Source organism: Tarenaya hassleriana, unplaced genomic scaffold (genome assembly GCF_000463585.1).
Source record: "Tarenaya hassleriana unplaced genomic scaffold, ASM46358v1 Cleome2, whole genome shotgun sequence".
In the NCBI taxonomy this organism is placed as follows: Eukaryota; Viridiplantae; Streptophyta; class Magnoliopsida; order Brassicales; family Cleomaceae; genus Tarenaya; species Tarenaya hassleriana.
Window position 1 is genome coordinate 7,865,247 of NW_010965372.1, and position 17,592 is coordinate 7,882,838.

A 17,592-nucleotide genomic window follows, 5' to 3' on the forward strand; every position below is an offset into this window, starting at 1 on the left:
ATACTAATATTTTATTCTCTTTTGCCCCCTCAACATTGTGTAAAATCTTCGGTACGAAGATTACTTGGATTTAAGGGTTTCTAATAACTTCATTTATACCTTTTAAATTTGGATTATGATTCAAAGCATTTGAGAAGGCTAGTGGACCGATGGAGAAAAGCAAACATGGAAATATTTTGGGTACTTTGGTACAAATTTATTCAAGGGGCCTTATACAAGAACCCCGCATAACATACAGTCACGAAACAGTCGGAAGATTCAAGTTTCAGACCAGACATGTACTTTGGATGACCTTACAGAACAGCCGACATTTGGCTTTCAGAAACCACCACGGAGACGGAGGACGAGGTGAAGGGTCGACTCCTTCTGGATGTTGTAGTCCGCAAGTGTACGGCCGTCCTCCAGCTGCTTTCCAGCGAATATCAGACGCTGCTGGTCCGGGGGGATTCCCTCCTTGTCCTGTATCTTCGCCTTCACGTTGTCGATCGTGTCCGAGCTCTCCACTTCCAGTGTGATAGTCTTACCGGTCAGGGTCTTCACGAAGATCTGCATCCCACCACGTAGACGCAACACCAAGTGGAGGGTCGACTCCTTCTGGATGTTGTAATCCGCAAGAGTACGACCATCCTCCAGCTGCTTACCGGCAAAGATCAGCCTCTGCTGGTCCGGGGGAATACCCTCCTTGTCCTGGATCTTGGCTTTCACGTTGTCGATGGTGTCGGAGCTCTCCACCTCCAACGTGATGGTCTTACCGGTCAGGGTCTTCACAAAGATCTGCATCCCACCACGCAGACGGAGAACCAAGTGGAGGGTAGACTCTTTCTGGATGTTGTAGTCGGCCAGGGTGCGTCCATCCTCCAGCTGCTTCCCGGCGAAAATCAGCCTTTGCTGGTCCGGGGGAATACCCTCCTTGTCTTGGATCTTGGCCTTTACGTTGTCGATGGTGTCGGAGCTCTCCACCTCGAGGGTAATAGTCTTACCGGTGAGGGTCTTGACGAAGATCTGCATGCCACCACGCAACCTGAGGACAAGGTGGAGGGTGGACTCCTTCTGGATGTTGTAGTCAGCCAGGGTCCGGCCATCTTCAAGCTGCTTACCCGCAAAGATCAGCCTCTGCTGGTCCGGTGGGATGCCCTCTTTGTCCTGGATCTTAGCCTTAACGTTGTCAATGGTGTCGGAGCTCTCCACCTCCAAAGTGATGGTCTTCCCGGTCAGAGTCTTGACGAAGATCTGCATACCACCACGGAGACGAAGAACCAAATGGAGAGTGGACTCCTTCTGGATGTTGTAGTCAGCAAGGGTCCGACCATCCTCAAGCTGCTTGCCGGCGAAGATCAGCCTCTGCTGGTCCGGAGGAATACCCTCTTTGTCCTGGATCTTGGCCTTTACGTTGTCAATGGTGTCGGAGCTCTCAACCTCCAACGTGATCGTCTTACCCGTGAGGGTCTTGACGAAGATTTGCATACCACCACGGAGACGAAGAACCAAATGGAGGGTTGACTCTTTCTGAATGTTGTAGTCAGCGAGGGTTCTGCCGTCCTCCAGTTGCTTACCAGCAAAGATCAACCTCTGCTGGTCTGGGGGAATCCCCTCCTTGTCCTGGATTTTTGCCTTGACGTTGTCGATTGTGTCGGAGCTCTCGACCTCAAGAGTGATTGTCTTGCCTGTGAGGGTCTTAACGAAGATCTGCATCTGAAATTCAGAAGAAGACGGATGAATGATTCACTGCTCAAACAGAAGACTAACAAGGATAATACCGAAAAACATGACAAGAGCTCAATCAACCCGACCAAACACGTCTTCATCAAAACACCCAACACGGCTTTGCAAAATTAGGCGAATTCTCTAATCAGGGTCTTTGCCAAAAAGCTTGACCAACATGTACAGATCAATAGGATCAACAACCCTCAACATATCAGAAAAAATTCCCAATCGTCAATTAACAGGAAATACAGATCGAGAATCAGTAAAACAATCGGCATGAGAAACCCAAATCTCATGTCAAAAACAATCTCCAAGGAAAGAATCTAATCAACGCCACAAGATAGAAACCGAGAAGATATATCCATTATCCAAAATCACCCCCAAATCCTCCCTACAAAAATACGACATCAACCGACAGATGAAGCCAAGGCAGATCTAGGGACCCATAAACGGACCCTAATCAGACGCATCTAGCGAGAACCTAAAAATGAAGAAGAATCAGGAAGAGACCAGAAAAACTCACCTTGATTAATCGCTTGAAAAGAGAGAAGCTTTCGATTGTTGAGGAAACGCAAATGAGATTGACGATGAGGTGAAAGGTTAGGGCCCTGTTTTATAGGAGGGGAGGAAGGAGACTCGGTCACGGGGAAATAAAGGCGGTGGAGCGATATCCAATAATAACTCGACACGTGTCCTGTGACCTGTCACGCGTTGTTTGTACGCAATGTTCTGGTATCTTCCTTTCGTTGTGGGTCGGAAAATGACAACGAGTCGATAACCACGAAGCTGCGATGGCCGTTATAACGGCGTTATACCATATCATTTTTCTTCTTTTTACACTAACTATAGAATTTAACGAATTAATTAACTTAAGTGGATTATAACGAATAATTCAACTAATTTTTAATGATTTGCGTTAAAAAATACCACAAAATCTATAAAACTTAAAAAATTAGATGGAATATCGAGTCGTCCACACCGTTTACATTTGTAGAAGTAACAGCCTTCATTAACGACGTTAGATGACGTTAACTCAATCAAACGGGTCTTCTGTCTTTTTCCTTACTTTTCTCCTTTAGATTTAATTTATTTTATGCAAGTGGACCGTTGCTCTTGGCTCTTGGGCTTTCATTTAAACTCCTTTTTTTTTTTATATAATTTTTATAAATTATTAAAAATATAGATCACTTCTAATGAATAAAATGGTTGATTTTGTTCGAGATATGACATTTTCAAGATATTCTTCTTCTTTCTTTTTTAATTTGTTTTCACAATCGTTTTCTTTCAAAAAACTAAATCTTGCTCTACAAATAAAATTTTATGATTTGTAATATCAATTATTTTTCTAATCGAAATAGCCAATTTGTCATAACCTCTCACTCATTTCCATACAAACGCAAACGCAACGATTCAGCCGCTATTTTTGGCGAAAGTCATTCTTGGTCATATATATACACACACGTAGACAATCCAGATAACATTATATAACCCATCCCATCTTCATATGCTTTGGTACAAAAATAAATTCTGATTTACTTGCTTCGTAGGCAAAACTAAGCCATTGTCCTGTAAACAAGTATTGCCTAGGGTTCTAGCAGTTCATTACCCTTCCTTGTTCCTCAAGCAACCCAAACTATCCTTCAAACAACTTCTTACAGTCCACTAGGTGCTCTGTTTTCAGACCGTGAATCCGATCTTCCTTTACTTGGAAATGGACCTGATGTTTGTCTAATCCGTTGAATCAGGTGTATCTTCATCTATATGTTGAAAAATGCCTCAACTGATCGAATTCAGAAGAAATTGACCTTACACTCAAATCAATTACCTCGACTCTGATTTTTTTTTTCTGGGTCCAGTGGATAGCAGGAGCTAGAGTTTTCTCCCGTTCGAAATCTGGGCTTTAACAATCTGCCTTCTCCACTGGTGAATTGGAACCTGTGATCAGGAAAATGTTAATAACACCACATATTTCGAAGGCAGTAGGACTGGTTTTGATATATTTCTTGCAGATGTCGTCTTTCTTAGAAAAGCAAATCCAGGCAAATTTCAGATGCTGATAGATTTTAGTAAAACAGAAGAGAGCGGAAACCTTTACAAAGGGAGAGATATCTACTTACAGCAGGGAAGCCACCAAAATCACCTGGTTCAGTTATGTTTCTGGTCACACAGCTATTAGCAGCAAGTCGAACCTATATCCAGAAGTTAGATAAGATTAGAGCTGGACATTTAAACCCGTTACCGTGGGTAAGGGGGTACCCGGTCTCGTGGGTACCCGAAAAACGGGTACTCAACATCTAACGAAGACGAAAACGAGTATTAAAAACTAGAATACCCGTCATACGGGTACGGGTTTTATATATTGAAATAACGGGTACCAGCGGATACCCGCATATATATTAAAATTACAAAATTAACCTTATATTTTTAATATAATTTCTAAAATACTTAGGTTATTTTTACTTTTCTTTTCAAGTTTTGATAGATTCAACTTCAAATTATTGTGTATATTTTAAAATATTTCTAGGATTTTATGCATATTATTATATTTTAAGAATTTTTAAACTTAAAAATATATTTTTGGAATAAAATATGTATATTTTTATTGATTATTTGGTTTAATTTTATATTGTTTAATATTTTTTATACGGATACAGGTACTCGCGGTTACCCGTCTTTTAGTTATGGATACTCATTGGACGCGTACCCGAATATTATGAGATAGAGACAGAGATAGCATTTCTCTAAAACCCGCGAAGACGAAAACGAATACGGATATCTCCAAAAAAGGGGGTACTCGACCCATGTCCAGTCCTAGATAAGATAACCCAAATCATACGAGAATACTCATATTTTGGACAAAACTTTGTCCGAACCCAATATTGGGTAGTTCAACTAGTAAAGGATGGGACAAAGTTCCTTTCCAACCCAGATTCGAATCTCCACTTGGGGAGAGACATCCACCTGAACTTCTCCGGACCTCTGGAAGATGTAGTTGGACCAAAGGTCCAGTGAACTTCCGTATTATAAAAAAAAAAAACTTTGTCGGGTTATGAAGACATTTGTAAGATCCCGATTACAATACAGGAAAGATTTTTCTGTTCTTATTAATTAGGTTAAAAGGAAATTCAGAAATTTATGGTCAGGTACAGATTCTGAATCCTCCATAAGAAACACAATAGGGAACAAAACAGGCTCGTTCTCATACCAAGACGACCTGCTTGTCCTCAATCAAACCAATCCAGAGATAGAGAGATACCACAGTTTCATGTCAGTAATTTTCAATTTGAGATGCCTTCAAATATTTACCTTAGATACAATAGAGACATGATCTCGAACAGCAACCCTTCCTCCTAAAGTTACATAGTCACCAATTCTGCAGAACGGTATGAGAAAGCAACACAATAACTATTTCCAGAAGTTTACCGATTTCCCTCAAACTCTTGGAAGAACAAAGGGCAGGTAGCAAGGGGCTAAGTTCATACTTTACCGATCCAGCTATGCCTACTTGGCCACAGAGCAAGCAACTTTTTCCAATGATCACGTTATGACCAATCTGCAGATGAAATCAGATGACTTTCATTCCCTGTGTTCCATAACGAGCTAAAAGACAAGACAGAGAAACACACCTGGACTAAGTTATCTATCTTTGTATCATCCCCAATCACAGTATCTCTCCAGCTGCATCATTGAACAGGTTACAGAGCTAGTGAGCCCTGGAGGATAACGCTAAAATTTTGTATGGAGCTCGTCAACAAGAAATATGTTACCTGCCCCGATCAATACAAGTATTTGCTCCAATTTCCACATGATTTCCTATCCTCACATTTAAAGTCTAAAGAAGACAATAAACGTTTTGATTAAAAGATTATAAAAGACAAAATCTCACGAGAGACGGGGCAAATTCAAAGAAGAAATATGCACTTACTTGAGGCTTCTTCACCATGTTTCCCTTCTCATCCACATAAAAACCAAATCCTGGAAACAAATGAATTGGAACACCACAAAAGAACAAAGTTTCTTCAGTCCAATTACTCCAGATGAATAATCTGGGCAGATATTTAGCTGACCATGGATGAATATAACTAGAAAAAAATACTCTTATATGGTCTCTCAAGCCCCAAACCAAATGCATAGAATGTTACAATTTGATCTTGGTAAAAGCCCTTTTTGTGAAATTTTCAAAGTCAGATGAGTTGGCCCCATACCATCTTGACCTATACAAACCCCATTGTGAACAACGCATAAATCACCAATGCTGCAGTTGCTGACTGAAACATTATATCTGAAAAGAAAACCAAGTAGTAGAATCTATCAAAAATGCTGACCAAGTTCATCGATAAAGGAACAGAAAGTAAAGAAATACCTTACCCGATTTTCGTGGAGCGACCGATTTTAACAGATGGCCCAATTACAGTCCCAGTTCCTACATGGACGTCTGCACCCAGGACAGCATTTTCGTGAACTATAGCTCCAATCTCCACTAGAGCCGTGGGATCAACTAATGCTGATCTATGGCAAGTCCCTCCTCCATTTCGCCATCTTAAAAACTCTTCATTAACGACACTGCCACTCGTCCCTAAACTTGATAGATTACAGAAACATAAGAATCGCAAGTATAAGGAGCTGCGGTCAAAGAAGTTCCCCTAACATACGGGGAACTGCTCGACCAATGTACAATCAATTGCAGAAAAACACATAGTTTCACCGTCTGACAGGATTCAGTTCCGACAACTTAGGCTAAGATACATCGTGAACCTTAAAAGACAAAAGATCCGAATTTTCTAGAACAAAGAAACTTTAAGAGACATTTACACAAACACCTGGTATCCCAGAAAATTAAGAAGAATTTGACACAAACCCAGAATGCACATGAAGCAAGAACTTCCAAAAAGAAAAGGACTCACCGATGCTCTGAGAAACGTTTACCGCTTCGGACCCACTTTGATGATCAGAGCAAGCAGACAAATTCCGACAAATCAATGGAAGGCAAGGTTGCCGTCCGATAAGGGGTTTGCTCAAGAGGACGTTGTGAAGAGAATTACGTACTGAAGCTGAGACTAATCTTCGCAGGGTAACGGCCATAGCCATAGATTAGCAGAGATGAAGAAGAAGAAGATAGCTTGCCTCTCGCCCTCGATGCACAAGTTACGAAGGAACGTTTTTTGTCACGGAGAATAAAATAATGGCCGAAGTACTAAATCAACTCATTAATCCATTTAACAACTAATTAACTCAGTTACACCATCTTAATCCATATTTTACAGACACTAACGTGCAGACAACGCTGTGACAGAAACATCATTTACAGACAGAGGAATATCCTTCGGTAATGGCGTTGGGAGCGGCAGAGACTCGTGGCTAAGCATTGAAACAATAGAAGCCATTGTCGGCCTCTTCATCGGATTTTCTTGAACACATAAGAGAGCTATTTCTATGCATCGAACCACTTGTTTCTCCGAAAAAGATTGCAGAAAAGGATCAACAAGATTCATCAGTAATGTTCCTTCAATCCAACTTGTCCAAGCCTACAGTAAGTAAAGAACTATGTCATTACTGCAATGGTGTTTCAAGTTTTGGTTCTCAGGGCATAAATCTCGACTTACAGGGCTTGGATGGTCTGTGTTTTCTCCATGTCCATAGCCGTTGTTCCTCTGACCCATGATGATCTCAAGAACAAGAACACCGAAACTGTGAACGTCTGTCTTAACCGAGAATCTTCCATGCATTGCGTACTCTGGAGCCATATATATCCACTGCAGTAACACAAAATGCAAAGATATTATTACACTGTTCGGTTTCTTCCTTGTCCTAATGATTTGCTTATATCAAACTTACTAAGTTCCAACGACTCTTCTCGTTGTTTCCTGGGTTTTATCGAAATCAAATTGCGTCGCCATGCCAAAGTCTGAAACTTTGGGCTGCATTTGCTCGTCTAAGAGGACGTTGGAAGCCTTGAGATCTCGATGAATAATGGGAAGATGAGTTCCCTCGTGAAGATAAAGCAATCCACGTGAAATGCCTACGATGATATCGTATCGCTTTTCCCAGGTTAATCTCTCACGCTTGATAGGATCTGTGTAAGACACGATGCAGTGAGTCAGAGCTGAAAAAGATGGAGAGGAGAAACTTACCAAGAAGAAAGAAATGAGCGAAAGTACCAAATAAGAAGCGATCAAGACTCATATTCGGTATGAACTCATAGACCAGAAGTCTGATTAGATTCCGGTGTTCAAGCTTAGCCATCAATAAGACTTCATTCTTAAACTCAGTACAAGGCCCCTTCGCAATTTGGAAAATCTACGAATCCTAAAGAAAAATCTACGACTGCCGTGAAAGAACAATAAATTCAATTATAACGAAAGAGAACAACTTTCACGAGCATGAACAGCAATCTACATCAATCATTAAGCCAAACACGGCAAAGTAAGCGTCTTTAATGACCAGATCGACAGCCACGTGTCAGTCATCCGAGGCCCACCAGGCCCAGGTTTCACCGTCTGAGCCGGTTGTTTCTCCCAAACCCTATGGCTCACTTCTTTCTCTACTCGCCCTTTATCAGAGCAAACAAAACTCCCACCGGAATGGATAGTGGAAAGAGACTCGAACAACCGTGCCGATGAACAGATCGATAAACCAGTTGGTCGGAATCGGAAAGTCAGCGAAGGAGCAGACGATCAAGAGCGGCGGAGGTGACGCGACTCTGAGATCATCGTCTCCGCCGTGCTCAGTCGGTTCTTCGTCGGTTCGGAGGATTTCCGGAGGTCTAGAAACGAGCGGATTCGGTGCGGCGGCGAGCGAGAGGCTGAGACAAGCGGAGGAGTCCCTCCGGACAGTTATGTTCCTTAGCTGTTGGGGATCCTGTTAACAGAAGAAAAAAAAACATACCACAGTTGCTTTTTTTTAAAATTTTTGTGTGCCATTCAGTTACCAACACTCCTCTCTCGACAGGGTTGTGACATCTGCTTCAGAGACGATGAATACAGTTCGGAAATTGTCGACTATTCTGATGCAAAGAGCAGTGATAAACAGATTTTACTATACAAACAGGGTGAAGACGGTGACGCTATACTCCAGAATCAGTCTTTTAGGGAACCCTAAAGCAAGCATCTTGCCGGAACTTCAAAGCTGGGTACAATCCGGGAAGAAGGTCTCTGTTGCTGAGCTTATTCGTATAGTTCACGATCTTCGTCGGCGCAAACGCTTTAACCACGCTCTCCAGGTTTACCCTTCTCCTCTTTCTTCCCTTTTCGGTGATTATGAATTTGGTTTCTGTTTGGCCGCCGAGAAAATCGAGGCAGTTTCTCAATCTGGGTTTTGATATAAGTGTTTCAGGTTTCGAAATGGATGAATGATACGGGCGTATGCGTTTTCTCTCCGACCGAGCACGCGGTGCATTTGGATCTCATCGGCAGAGTTCATGGATTTGTCACTGCGGAGGAGTATTTCAACAGACTCAATGAACAGTACAAGACTGAGAAGACGTATGGAGCTCTTCTGAACTGCTATGTCAGGCAACAGGACATCGACAAGTCCCTGTTCCATTTTCAGAGGATGAAGGAGATGGGCATCACACTGTCTTCTCTTACTTACAACAACATCATGTGCCTTTACACCAAAACCTCCCAACATGACAAGGTTCCTACCGTTCTAAATGAGATGAAGCTGGACAATGTGGCTCCAGATAATTACAGCTTCAGAATCTGCATCAATGCCTATGGTGTTATGTCTGATCTCGAAGGAATCGAGAGAACTTTGCGAGAAATGGAGAACCATCACGGTATTATCATGGATTGGAACACCTATGCTGTAGCTGCCCATTTCTACATCAAAGCTGGTAATGCTGACAGAGCTTCTGAACTTCTGAAGAAGTCGGAAGAGAGGCTGGAGAACAAAGATGGTACTGGCTACAACCATCTCATCTCTCTCTACGCAAGCCGAGGAGAGAAGACTGAGGTGTTAAGGTTATGGGATTTGGAAAAAGAAGCGTGTAAGAGACACATAAACCAGGACTACATTGTCATGTTGCAGTCGCTTGTGAAGCTCGACGGCCTGGAAGAAGCGGAGAAAGTACTCGAGGAGTGGGAATCATCTGGAAACTGCTACGATTTTCGTGTCCCTAGAATTTTGATACGTGGGTATGCTGCAAAAGGGTTGAGCGATAAGGCGGAAGAAGTTCTTGAGGATCTATCGGGCAAAGGCAAAGCTACTACACCGGATTCTTGGGGCATTCTGGCTGATAATTATGCTGAGAAGGGTGAGCTAGATAAAGCTTTCAGATGCATGAAATCTGCTCTCAGTGTCCAAGGAAAGAACAGGAAATGGAGGCCCGGGTCGAAGCTCGTCACGAGCGTTTTGAGTTGGCTTGGCGTTGAAGGGAACTTCAAAGAAGTCGAAAGCTTTGTTGAATCACTCAAGACTTCCATTGGCGTGAACAGAGAAATGTACAGTGCTTTGATCAGGGCAGATGTAAGAGAAGGTGGAAAGAATACAGATACTCTACTGAAGCGGATGGAAGAAGATAAAGTTGATGCCGATGAAGAAACCATGAGAATTCTCAGCACAAGAAGACTCAGCTAATGAATGCTTATATACTCTTCTTTCATGTTTGATTTGAGCGAAATTGTCTTTCATGCACTGAACATCCATAGTTATTGACACATCAACGAGATATGATCAGTCCACCGTTTTGGATTTCGATTCGGTTATATTCGATTATATAAGATTTATAATCAATCGGTTTTTTATATAAAATTCGGTTCGATTTTATTTGGATTTCTAAATCAGTTTTTATTGATAAATAGTCAATTTTTAAAGAAATTTATGATTTTTTAGTTATTTATTTTATTTAAAAAATTAAAATTGGTTCGATTTTTATATTGAATTTGAACCGAATGAAATAACTAGAACTCAGTTTCTATAACAATGATCAAAGTCACAGAAATCCATCGATAAACCAAAGCTTACTTTCATCTCTTCGGTTCAGAATCTTATTCCTCTTCCACAAGAGGCAAATCTGGCAACGGCAACAGGTACTACTACTTGAAGTGACATGGATAGATTAAACAAGTGACATGGTTTGTAATCAACCAAATAATGTGAACAGAACTGGAACCGCATAATTCCTGCTTCACACATTCGAATCAAATGCAGGGAAAAGGCCTGTATAGGAAATCTTTATCATAGTTTATTATAAGAAATTAATATTGCATAATAACATTCTAAAACCAAAAAAAAAAAAATCATAAAACCAAGTTTGTGCAGTCACGTTAAAAATATCTGCAAAAGACAACTTGTTATTCAAGTAATCAACTGCAGATGTTAGATCAGTTCAATGCTTAAATTAATATACAGCTTTTAAAGTTCTGTATTTTGTTTTTTTTTTTAATTTATAAAAAAATATTATAAATAGGAGTTTCTACACTCACTTGGTATTTCGTTGACGTCTCTTGATCTCCTTTTGATGTTTTCAGAGAAGACGCCTCCTCGTCCGTCATCCTGTGGCTTATCCCCTCCATGAAGAGCAAACAAACACCCACTTCTGCGAAAAATCAAATCATTTAATTAAAAAAATCAAGAAGTCAAATAATATAATATCAATCTGAATCCAAACGACACGTTGTACAGTTCAGACCTGTTCTTCTTGAACTGTTCTTTCTCTGAATCTTGCCAAGATAACTGCAGAAATGAATATACATTAGCTCTGTCGTTTAGTTCAAAGTCAATGACATTATTTTCAGACTTAGAACTCGAAAGCAACATGATGTGCCCATCACCCTCTTCTTACGCTATTTTACTAAAATTTTTAAACCTTCAATATAACAACACTGGTTAAAGCCAAGCCAGAGAGATCAATTCATTCATCAGCAGCAATCGAGATTCAAGATTTTCGGTCGAGATGAAGATCTGTTTTGCCACTCTTGCTCTGTTTCTGGCTGTTTACTTGGCATTTAACCTATCCAATGCCGAGAATACCGAACAGATTCCACAGAAACCAGCCCTGCATCAGCTCCTCCACACAGTTCAAGAATGGAGATCGACCGTGAAAGAATCCGGTGCCACTGAGACTGAGCTCAAACTCTCATTGGCTATTGTGCTAGCCGGAATACTGTGCTTCGTCTCGGCCTCAATCGCGAGCGCAGGTGGCATCGGCGGTGGAGGCTTGTACATTCCTATAATGACTATAGTTGCAGGACTAGACCTGAAAACAGCGTCTAGATTTTCTGCTTTCATGGTTATTGGAGGATCGGTTGCAAACGTTATGTACAATCTTTTTGGCAAAGCCTTGCTTGATTTCGACTTAGCTTTGCTGCTAGAGCCGTGTATGCTTCTTGGAGTGAGTATCGGTGTCCTATGCAACCGAATATTCCCTGAGTGGATTATTACCATTCTATTCGCTGTTTTCCTTGCATGGTCTACTACAAAGACCTGCAAAAATGGGGTCAGGTGCTGGAAACGAGAATCAGAAATGGCGAGTAAAAGACCAAGCGAGAGAGCAGAGAAAGGTCTACCTCAGAAAGATGAGGGCTGCAGTGAAATCGAGGAGGCCAAGAGCCTAAAAGAACCTCTCCTCAGGACACAAGAAACCGGAAGGAACCTAAAGCTTCCATGGATGAAGCTCGGTGTATTGGTTATTGTCTGGACATCTTTCTTTGTCATTTATCTTCTCCGCGGGAACAAAGATGGCAAGGTATCAAAGAAGCATGTCTAGTCCAACCTGGTCACATGAAAAAAGAACGATTTTTATTTTTTTTGGTTATGTGCAGGGAATCATATCGATAAAGCCTTGTGGTGTAGAGTATTGGATTCTACTGTCACTACAGATACCTCTTGCCTTGGTTTTTACGAAGTTGGCTCTCTCAAGAGGCGAATTTCTTCAAGAACAGTCCCCGAGCAATCAGGTAAGTCATGTTCAACATGATTCAGACAATCACTGGCAAATGCTTTACTAAAACCCAAAATTCATGTGACCAGAAAAACCAGGAAGATCCAAGCGTGGATCGGTCTACGAAGCTAATGTTCCCTGTAATGTCATTTCTAACCGGCTTGTTAGGAGGTGTCTTTGGGATTGGAGGTGGAATGCTTATAAGCCCTCTTCTTCTTCAGGTTGGAATAGCACCAGAGGTAATTGAAACCGAAATTTCTTCATTCCGCTCAATAAGAAATCACAGTGGCACAAGTTTTCTCAATCATATAAGCTCTTGACATGAACTCAGGTGACAGCTGCAACAACTTCTTTCATGGTGTTTTTCTCGGCCACGATGTCTGCAGTGCAGTATTTGCTACTAGGAATGCAGAACACAAAAGCGGCTTACATGTTTTCCTTCATCTGTTTCATTGCCTCGCTTGTCGGCTTGGTCGTAGTGCAGAAAGTCATCGCTCGGTTCGGAAGGCCATCCGTTATAGTCTTTGCGGTCTTCCTTATCGCGTAAACATCGTGATTGCCAAGGACAAAACACGAGATAGTCACTGAAGGTACACGTGTTCGGATGTAGACAATCTTTGGGGCTCTTGATGTTTGGACAGCTTATGCAGCAGGCAAAGACATTGGGTTCAAACTACCATGTTGAAGCATGAATCTTCAGATCTTTTCAGCTCCAGTCTTAAGAGACAGAGATTCAATAGGGTTTCGGGTTCTGGTTTGTAAAACTGACTACTGTTTTTCTCTTTTCTTTTCTTTTTTTTTTTGTTGTGTCATGTGCTTGTTTTCATAGCTACCTCCTGCAGAGGTTAAAGCTTTCTCTGTGTAAGAAAATAGTATTTGGAAGCAAAAAAACATCATCTACATAAGACCTTGTCAGCTAGAGCTCTGAAATGACCTCTACATTAGAGGTACAAATGGAGAGCAAGACAAAGGTTGTGATTCGCACATTTGTATATTTGATGATTTGTGGTTGTGGTTTAGCCAAGCCCTCCAATGAAACAGCAGTTAACCACCTATTATTCTTGTCGTTAGAGAACTATTGGTTAATCAAGAGCTTTGATATGTACCTTTAAGCTTGTGACTGATCTCAAGTTCTCGTATGGTTTATCTTTTGGTACCCTGCAAGAGAACAATAACCAGAAGATGTCTTAACGCTAAAGCGAGCAATCACTAAACTCGATGTAGCACATTCATAGTTCTACATTCTGGATCAGACAGGTTCCCGAGAACACGTAGTTTATGGCTTGTTCTTCCAGAAACAAACACGACACATAATATGCCAGAGAAGAATACATTAAACATTTATGGCAGTACTCAATAATAAGTTTCTCGGACAACATGAGTGAGGTCACATTGCCCAAGACACGGGCTCCAAAAGGGCCGAAACAAATCCGTGACAACACCACAATCAGGAATTAAAAACTACGACCCGCAAGAGAACTGTGAAACTATTTGACACAAGTCGATTCTTCGGCCTCTTGATAATACCTGGCATATGCTCAATCTTAGCCTGAGGTCCTGAGGCAAACATCATAATTAGACAAATGACCTACAGGGAAATCTTCACATTTCCTAGAATAAAGCAAAGCCAAACTCAGTTAACAGACCTTGGAATCAAACCTGCTAGCTTTTGGTCTCTCATTAAGCAGACCCACAACTTCACCTTTCGTAAATTCGACTTTACTGCATCATCTGTGCAGCCAACATCACTATTCACAGTGATATCTTGTCTGTTCGCTGTGGAAAGTGCTTGTCTTTAACAGTACCTATTTCCAGTTTCCTGCGCTTGTCATTGGGAATGCTAGCCCTCCTTTTTCTGCAGATATTTAGAAAACAATAAATCAGCTTCCAGATTTTGTAAAATCCAATTTTCAAATTCATTGCTCGTTAAAGTCCTTCTACGACAAGCATCAAAACAGAAATAGCAGGAACCCACTGTCATTCTGAATTTTGCCGACGCCAATCACTAAGCAGCCGAGTTCAAAGTAACTCATACATGATCCATTCAACAAATGGACTCAAATTTCTCTTCAAAATTTGCCATCAAAATCAGTATCATTGCGTTTTCTCACTCGTCAACAGAACCAAAAACAAACTAGAACAGGAAAAGAGGGCTTACGGCAGATGGGCTGTGGGGAGATCGGTTCGGATTGCGAAGCGTCATTTCCAAAAAGTAAAATTGTTACCGATTCCTTGACTTTCATCTCGTCAATTGCATCGGATTCTGGAGCGTGCTTCGAATTTAGACCAACTGTCGCAGGCTCCTCTAAAATAATCCTATTGATTGCTGGATTCCGGACAACATCAAAGATTGTCCTTCTCAATCGAATTCGAGAAATTAGGGTTCTTGTATTTTACATAGAAGCCAATGGAGAAAGGGCAGAGGAGGAGGAGCCTGTTTGAAAATTTGAAATAGGATATGGCTAACGCTTGGGAAAAATTATAACGTTGCTTTTGTCCTTTATTTTATATATTAAAAATAAATAATAAATAATTATTATATCTCTTAGAAACCCTACGCCTATTTTTAGTTTAAAATTCAAATTCGAAACGAAAGTTTTGCATTTCGATTTTACAAACCAAATTGGATCATCCTCCTTGTAAATCTAAACATACTTTTTTTTTATATATAATCCAGAAGTTCACCGAATCTTATAAGAAATTAATATTGCATGATAACATTCTAAAACCAAAAAAAAAAAATCATAAAACCAAGATTGTGCAGTCACGTTAAAACTGGCTTTGACCAGATTCTACTTAATGGAATAAAGAACTAAATATCAACACCATTACAATTTTTAAAAAAGGAACCCTTAAAAAGTATCTGCAAAAGACAACTTGTTATTCAAGTAATCAACTGCAGATGTTAGATCAGTTCAATGCTTAAATTAATATACATACAGCTTTTAAAGTTCTGTATTTTGTTTTTTTTTTAATTTATAAAAAAATATTATAAATAGGAGTTTCTACACTCACTTGGTATTTCGTTGACGTCTCTTGATCTCCTTTTGATGTTTTCAGAGAAGACGCCTCCTCGTCCGTCATCCTGTGGCTTATCCCCTTCATGAAGAGCAAATAAACACCCAATATGTCCCAAGAAACTTGTCTGAAAGATCAAAACATTTACATAAAATGATCAACAAGTCAAATAATAGAATATTAATCTGATTCCAAACGACACGTTGTACCGTTCAGACAAAAGGGTCATCATCACGGACTGTTTCTTCTTGAACTGTTCTTTCTCTGAATCTTGCCAAGATCACTGCAGAAGTGAATACATTTGCCCTGTTGTTTAGTTCAAAGTCAATGACGTTACTTTCAGACTTAGAACTCGAAAGCAACTTGATGTGCCCATCACTCTCTTCTTGTGCTATTTTACTAGAATTTTTAAACCTTCAATATAAGAACACTGCCAAGCCAGAGAGATCAATTCATTCATCAGCAGCAATCGAGATTGAAGATTTTCAGACGAGATGAGGATTCATTTCGCCATTCTTGCTGTATTTATGGCTGTCTTTTTGGCATTTAACCTATCCAATGCCGAGAATTCCGCACAGATTCCACAGAAACCAGCCCTGCATCAGCTCCTCTACACAATTCAAGAATGGAGATCGACCATGAAAGATTCTGGTGCCACCGAGCTCAAACTCTCATCGGCTATTGTGTTAGCCGGAATCCTGTGCTTCATCTCGGCCTCAATCTCGAGCGCAGGTGGCATCGGCGGTGGAGGCTTGTACATTCCCATAATGACTATAGTTGCAGGACTAGACCTGAAAACCGCATCTAGTTTCTCTGCTTTCATGGTTACTGGAGGATCGGTTGCAAACGTTATGTACAATCTCTTTGGTAAAGCTTTGCTTGATTTTGACTTAGCTTTGCTGCTAGAGCCGTGTATGCTTCTTGGAGTGAGTATCGGTGTCATATGCAACAGAATATTCCCTGAGTGGATTATTACCGTTCTATTCGCTGTTTTCCTTGCATGGTCTACTTCAAAGACCTGCAAAAATGGAGTCAGGTGCTGGAAACGAGAATCAGAAAAGGCGAGTAAAAGACCAAACGAGAGAGCAGAGAAAGGTTTACCTCAGAAGGATGAGGGCTGCAGTGAAATCGAGGAGACCAAGAGCCTAAAAGAACCTCTCCTCAGGACACAAGAAACCGGAAGGAAACCAAAGCTTCCATGGATGAAACTCGGTGTATTGGTCCTTGTCTGGACATCTTTCTTTGTCATTTATCTTCTCCGGGGGAATAAAGATGGAAAGGTATGAAAGAACTATTTCTAATCCATCCTGATCACCTGAAAAATGAACGATTTTTTTTTGGGGGTTATGCGCAGGGAATCATATCAATAAAGCCTTGCGGTGTAGAGTACTGGATTCTACTGTCGCTACAGATACCTCTTGCCTTGGTTTTTACGAAGTTGGCTCTCTCGAGAGGCGAAGTTCTTCAAGAACATTCCCCGAGCAATCACGTAAGTCATGTTCAACATGATTCATACAATCACTGGCAAATGGTTCACTAAAATCAAAAACCAAAATTCATGTGAGCAGAAAAAGCAGGAAGATCTAAGCGTGGATCGGTCTACGAAGCTAATGTTCCCTGTAATGTCATTTCTAGCCGGCTTGTTAGGAGGTGTCTTCGGGATAGGAGGTGGAATGCTTATAAGCCCTCTTCTTCTTCAGGTTGGAATAGCACCAGAGGTAATCGAAACCCAAGTTTCTCCATTCTGCTCAATAAGAAATCACTGTAGCACAAGTCTTCTCAATCCTATAAGCTTCTGACATGAACTCAGGTGACAGCTGCAACAACTTCTTTCATGGTGTTCTTCTCAGCCACGATGTCTGCAGTGCAGTATTTGCTACTAGGAATGCAGAACACAAAAGCAGCTTACATGTTTTCCGTCATCTGTTTCATTGCCTCACTTGTCGTCTTGGTTGTGGTGCAAAAAGCCATTGCTCGGTTCGGAAGAG

General features: G+C 41.0%; 7 protein-coding genes across 15 annotated transcripts in view; 3 read left to right on the top strand and 4 right to left on the bottom strand.

Moving 5' to 3' along the window:
• Positions 1-150: 150 nt before the first annotated feature.
• Positions 151-2,328, bottom strand: LOC104812942 (polyubiquitin). The gene is made up of 2 exons (XM_010540370.1): positions 2,228-2,328; positions 151-1,692 (listed from the first exon to the last, which is right to left on the bottom strand). The coding sequence occupies exon 2, from the start codon at positions 1,690-1,692 to the stop codon at positions 319-321; it is 1,374 nt and encodes a 457-aa protein (XP_010538672.1). The 5' UTR covers positions 2,228-2,328; the 3' UTR covers positions 151-318.
• Positions 2,329-3,113: 785 nt separating this feature from the next.
• LOC104812945 (probable UDP-3-O-acylglucosamine N-acyltransferase 2, mitochondrial) lies at positions 3,114-8,205 on the bottom strand. Of its 3 annotated transcripts, none has more exons than XM_010540374.2 (14): positions 7,863-8,205; positions 7,540-7,777; positions 7,308-7,457; positions 6,609-7,229; positions 6,073-6,280; positions 5,910-5,986; positions 5,630-5,679; positions 5,472-5,536; positions 5,331-5,382; positions 5,187-5,257; positions 5,011-5,077; positions 3,822-3,893; positions 3,530-3,639; positions 3,114-3,421 (listed from the first exon to the last, which is right to left on the bottom strand). In XM_010540374.2, exons 4-13 carry the CDS (start codon positions 6,790-6,792, stop codon positions 3,574-3,576), a joined length of 912 nt encoding a protein of 303 aa, XP_010538676.1. In that variant the 5' UTR covers positions 6,793-7,229; positions 7,308-7,457; positions 7,540-7,777; positions 7,863-8,205; the 3' UTR covers positions 3,114-3,421; positions 3,530-3,573. The 3 variants fall into 3 exon arrangements, with proteins under 3 accessions (XP_010538676.1, XP_010538675.1, XP_010538674.1); XM_010540373.2 differs by having other exon boundaries at positions 3,114-3,461; XM_010540372.2 differs by having other exon boundaries at positions 3,114-3,639.
• Positions 6,972-7,947, bottom strand: LOC104812943 (cysteine-rich receptor-like protein kinase 27). Its single transcript, XM_019202360.1, has 4 exons — positions 7,863-7,947; positions 7,554-7,777; positions 7,308-7,457; positions 6,972-7,229 (listed from the first exon to the last, which is right to left on the bottom strand). Exons 1-4 carry the CDS (start codon positions 7,945-7,947, stop codon positions 6,972-6,974), a joined length of 717 nt encoding a protein of 238 aa, XP_019057905.1.
• Positions 8,206-8,460: 255 nt separating the features above from the next.
• LOC104812946 (pentatricopeptide repeat-containing protein At4g21705, mitochondrial-like) lies at positions 8,461-10,419 on the top strand. The gene is made up of 3 exons (XM_019202464.1): positions 8,461-8,537; positions 8,653-8,923; positions 9,037-10,419. The coding sequence occupies exons 2-3, from the start codon at positions 8,678-8,680 to the stop codon at positions 10,279-10,281; spliced, it is 1,491 nt and encodes a 496-aa protein (XP_019058009.1). The 5' UTR covers positions 8,461-8,537; positions 8,653-8,677; the 3' UTR covers positions 10,282-10,419.
• Positions 10,420-11,341: 922 nt separating this feature from the next.
• LOC104813355 lies at positions 11,342-13,641 on the top strand. Its single transcript, XM_010540913.1, has 5 exons — positions 11,342-12,391; positions 12,468-12,602; positions 12,676-12,825; positions 12,918-13,115; positions 13,197-13,641. The coding sequence occupies exons 1-5, from the start codon at positions 11,600-11,602 to the stop codon at positions 13,269-13,271; spliced, it is 1,350 nt and encodes a 449-aa protein (XP_010539215.1). The 5' UTR covers positions 11,342-11,599; the 3' UTR covers positions 13,272-13,641.
• Positions 13,642-13,844: 203 nt separating this feature from the next.
• Positions 13,845-16,147, bottom strand: LOC104812947. 6 transcript variants are annotated; one of them, XR_002024087.1, is made up of 6 exons: positions 15,814-16,147; positions 15,602-15,731; positions 14,745-15,020; positions 14,392-14,441; positions 14,233-14,317; positions 13,845-14,143 (listed from the first exon to the last, which is right to left on the bottom strand). XR_002024087.1 is itself a non-coding variant. In XM_010540379.1 (6 exons), the coding sequence occupies exons 1-5, from the start codon at positions 15,834-15,836 to the stop codon at positions 14,392-14,394; spliced, it is 408 nt and encodes a 135-aa protein (XP_010538681.1). In that variant the 5' UTR covers positions 15,837-16,147; the 3' UTR covers positions 13,845-14,143; positions 14,246-14,391. The 6 variants fall into 6 exon arrangements, 2 of the variants coding, with proteins under 2 accessions (XP_010538681.1, XP_010538680.1); XM_010540379.1 differs by having other exon boundaries at positions 14,246-14,441; positions 14,745-14,912; positions 14,984-15,020; XM_010540378.1 differs by having other exon boundaries at positions 14,233-14,441; positions 14,745-14,912; positions 14,984-15,020.
• The window catches only part of LOC104813356, a 4,241-nt gene continuing 2,731 nt past the window's right edge, over positions 16,083-17,592 (top strand). Inside the window, exons 1-4 of one of the 2 annotated variants that reach the window (XM_010540914.2) lie at positions 16,083-16,884; positions 16,959-17,093; positions 17,173-17,322; positions 17,415-17,582. In XM_010540914.2, the coding sequence (XP_010539216.1) occupies positions 16,099-16,884; positions 16,959-17,093; positions 17,173-17,322; positions 17,415-17,582 (1,239 nt within the window). In that variant the 5' untranslated portion in view covers positions 16,083-16,098. The remainder of the gene's footprint in view (positions 16,885-16,958; positions 17,094-17,172; positions 17,323-17,414; positions 17,583-17,592) is intronic. The other variant, XM_019202432.1, reaches the window with a different exon arrangement.

What these genes read in the sequence shown, in the direction of transcription:
- LOC104812942 (XM_010540370.1), bottom strand. Translation starts at nt 1,692, where the DNA reads ATGCAGATCTTCGTTAAGACCCTCACAGGCAAGACAATCACTCTTGAG.
- LOC104812945 (XM_010540374.2), bottom strand. Translation starts at nt 6,792, where the DNA reads ATGGCTATGGCCGTTACCCTGCGAAGATTAGTCTCAGCTTCAGTACGT. An exon ending in GGTCGCTCCACGAAAATCGG is followed by an intron (nt 5,987 to 6,072) that starts GTAAGGTATTTC and finishes TTTTCTTTTCAG; the next exon opens with ATATAATGTTTCAGTCAGCA. An exon ending in GGTTTGTATAGGTCAAGATG is followed by an intron (nt 5,680 to 5,909) that starts GTATGGGGCCAA and finishes ATTTGTTTCCAG; the next exon opens with GATTTGGTTTTTATGTGGAT.
- LOC104812943 (XM_019202360.1), bottom strand. Translation starts at nt 7,947, where the DNA reads ATGGCTAAGCTTGAACACCGGAATCTAATCAGACTTCTGGTCTATGAG. An exon ending in CCCAGGAAACAACGAGAAGA is followed by an intron (nt 7,458 to 7,553) that starts GTCGTTGGAACT and finishes GTGTTACTGCAG; the next exon opens with TGGATATATATGGCTCCAGA. An exon ending in ACACAGACCATCCAAGCCCT is followed by an intron (nt 7,230 to 7,307) that starts GTAAGTCGAGAT and finishes TACTTACTGTAG; the next exon opens with GCTTGGACAAGTTGGATTGA.
- LOC104812946 (XM_019202464.1), top strand. Translation starts at nt 8,678, where the DNA reads ATGAATACAGTTCGGAAATTGTCGACTATTCTGATGCAAAGAGCAGTG. An exon ending in GCTTTAACCACGCTCTCCAG is followed by an intron (nt 8,924 to 9,036) that starts GTTTACCCTTCT and finishes TAAGTGTTTCAG; the next exon opens with GTTTCGAAATGGATGAATGA.
- LOC104813355 (XM_010540913.1), top strand. Translation starts at nt 11,600, where the DNA reads ATGAAGATCTGTTTTGCCACTCTTGCTCTGTTTCTGGCTGTTTACTTG. An exon ending in AGGTTGGAATAGCACCAGAG is followed by an intron (nt 12,826 to 12,917) that starts GTAATTGAAACC and finishes ACATGAACTCAG; the next exon opens with GTGACAGCTGCAACAACTTC. An exon ending in CATCCGTTATAGTCTTTGCG is followed by an intron (nt 13,116 to 13,196) that starts GTCTTCCTTATC and finishes GTTCGGATGTAG; the next exon opens with ACAATCTTTGGGGCTCTTGA.
- LOC104812947 (XM_010540379.1), bottom strand. Translation starts at nt 15,836, where the DNA reads ATGATGACCCTTTTGTCTGAACG. An exon ending in ATGACCCTTTTGTCTGAACG is followed by an intron (nt 15,732 to 15,813) that starts GTACAACGTGTC and finishes TTGATCTTTCAG; the next exon opens with ACAAGTTTCTTGGGACATAT. An exon ending in CTTTCTCCATTGGCTTCTAT is followed by an intron (nt 14,913 to 14,983) that starts GTAAAATACAAG and finishes TCCGGAATCCAG; the next exon opens with CAATCAATAGGATTATTTTA.